Consider the following 2,143-nt stretch of genomic DNA (forward strand, 5'->3'; position numbering starts at 1 on the left):
ACCAGGGACCCGGGCTTACTGCGCCTGACCCCGCAGCGACCCTCCTTTCTGTCTCTCGGCCGGAAAGCCCCGTCAGGTGCGCCTGGCACCTTCCCACGCCGCCCTATGTCCCCGAACCGCTGGGGCTGCCCTTCCCCCCGCGACGCGTGCCAGGCGACGCCCATCCGACACCTGTTGAACTCATTCCTCCGCCTGGGCTCCCGTGTTTGGGCCTTTAAACTCAATGACGACCTTTCTTGTCTCTGGGAGCTGCATTTGGCTCCCGTTTAGAAAGGGCTGGCCACGCCCTGTGGGTCTTGTCCCCAACTCCTGGACTGTCCTAAACTGCAGGCTGGGCTGGCGTCTCTCCGGCATCGGTTCTGTCAGTCCTGTTGTTTGCTGACTGTTGCTCAGGGAAAACCACTTTCTCCTGAGTTTTTAGCCTTTTACAGCGAACTCCAGCTCAGACGTGATTTATTCCGAGGTGGATGCTGCCAGGCGTGCCGGTGACACGGCACCGACAGGAAATGAATTGTCGTATACGGTTCTGTTGGCCCCTATCACAGAGGGCACAGCTTTATAGTGACGCCTCAGGCCCGCCCCCAGCTGGAGCTCTACAGGGTCCCAGCTCTGTCCCCACCGCCCCTCTACCCATTTCCGCTCCGCCCCTGCCTCAGGCCCTGGGCCACCACGCAGAGCCCACCCAGGTGCAGCACATCCCATCAGCCGCCAGGGGGCAGTGCTGCTGGCCCTGCAGGAGGACCCGGCTGGCCCTGTGGGCACGATGGAGGATGCACTGCAGCCTCCCGGCTGGGCTCAGAACGCCGGCCGGAGAGACGTGGCCTTGAGCACCTTTTTACTCAGCTGTAAAAGATCTTTCCCCTTGATTATCTCAAAAAATGGTATCTCTCTCAAAAAAACTTTCAAAAATGCTAACATTATCTTTTTAGTTGAGGTGAAATGCACATCACAATTAACCATTTTAAAGTGTGCCAGTCAGTGGCATTTAGCGCATTCACAGTGTTGTCCAACTTCACCTCTCTCCAGCTTCAGCCTTCTCACTGCCCCAAAAGGAAGCCCCGTACCTCTCAGCCGGGTCCCTCACTCCCCACCCCCGGCCCCAGCAGCCGCGGATCCACTTCCGGGTCAGTGGACTTGCCTACTCCGGCCGTTTCACATAAACGGGACCGCGTGATATAGGTTTTCCGCATCTGGCCTCTCTACACTTAGCAGACGCTTAGCTCATCGTCGCTGTAGCACGTGCTTCACTCCTTTTCGTGGCTGAGTAATATTCCCCTGAGCGGCTAAAACACATTTGATTTACTCAAGCACCGCTATGGGGCACTCGGCGGCGTCCACCTTCTGGCTGTTATGCATAATGTTGCTGTGACCGTGGGCGCAGGACCCTTAAACGCGCCTGATGCTTAAGTAGTTGATTCTCCTTCAGACTTTTTAAATAATTGTAATATCCTTGAAAACAATTGGGAACCATCTCAAAAACTAAAATCCAAAGAAAAAAATTCCTGCCCTTAGACACCATCCCACAGTAGGTGCGCTAGCCCATTTCCCCAGAACCCGGGTGCCGCCGTTCCGGGTGGGGGCTGGGGGGAGCTTCAGCTGGACCAACCCCGCCATGCAGAGCTCCAACGACCCCTCGGCCATGAAGAGAGCCCCACTTAAAGTGCCCCCAACATCCCCCTGTCCACCCAGCACGAAAACAATGAGAAATGGAAGGGCTTCGAAATACTTACTGTAAGAGGGACAAAAACATCCCATTCATCTTAACCGACTACTCTACATAAATTACCATAATATGAAATGTCCTATTCTTCTTCTGCTTAATCTGTTCAGATCAGTGTAAAACATCCATTCATTTTTATCTTCCTCCTTCAGACGCTTGAATTGCCCATCGATATCTAAGTTTTTTTGCAATCCAACTGTGGAAAGTACAAAAGTAATTGTTTCGCTAAATGAGATGCATGTATAAAACAATGGCATCTCCGGGTCCCTCCTGCAGGAAACGGCCAGGATGGTGATGCTCCGCGCCCTGCATCTAGCTGTGTCCCCTCACCCCGCCCGAATGTCCCCCTGGCAAGGATGGCGGTCATTTGTTGAGCCATTACCATCAGCCTTTGACAGACATGGTCTCCCTAAATTCCACATG

The 2,143-nt window shown here is 54.0% G+C and overlaps 1 protein-coding gene across 1 annotated transcript in view; it reads right to left on the reverse strand.

Annotated features, from left to right (window-relative positions):
* The window catches only part of ZFYVE28 (zinc finger FYVE-type containing 28), a 60,409-nt gene extending 58,290 nt beyond the window's left edge, over positions 1-2,119 (reverse strand). The window contains exon 1 of the mRNA XM_023520231.1: positions 1,787-2,119. Coding sequence (XP_023375999.1) covers positions 1,787-1,789 — 3 coding nt within the window. The 5' untranslated portion in view covers positions 1,790-2,119. The remainder of the gene's footprint in view (positions 1-1,786) is intronic.
* Positions 2,120-2,143: the final 24 nt, after the last annotated feature.

Source organism: Pteropus vampyrus, unplaced genomic scaffold (genome assembly GCF_000151845.1).
Source record: "Pteropus vampyrus isolate Shadow unplaced genomic scaffold, Pvam_2.0 Scaffold253, whole genome shotgun sequence".
Classification (NCBI taxonomy): Eukaryota; Metazoa; Chordata; class Mammalia; order Chiroptera; family Pteropodidae; genus Pteropus; species Pteropus vampyrus.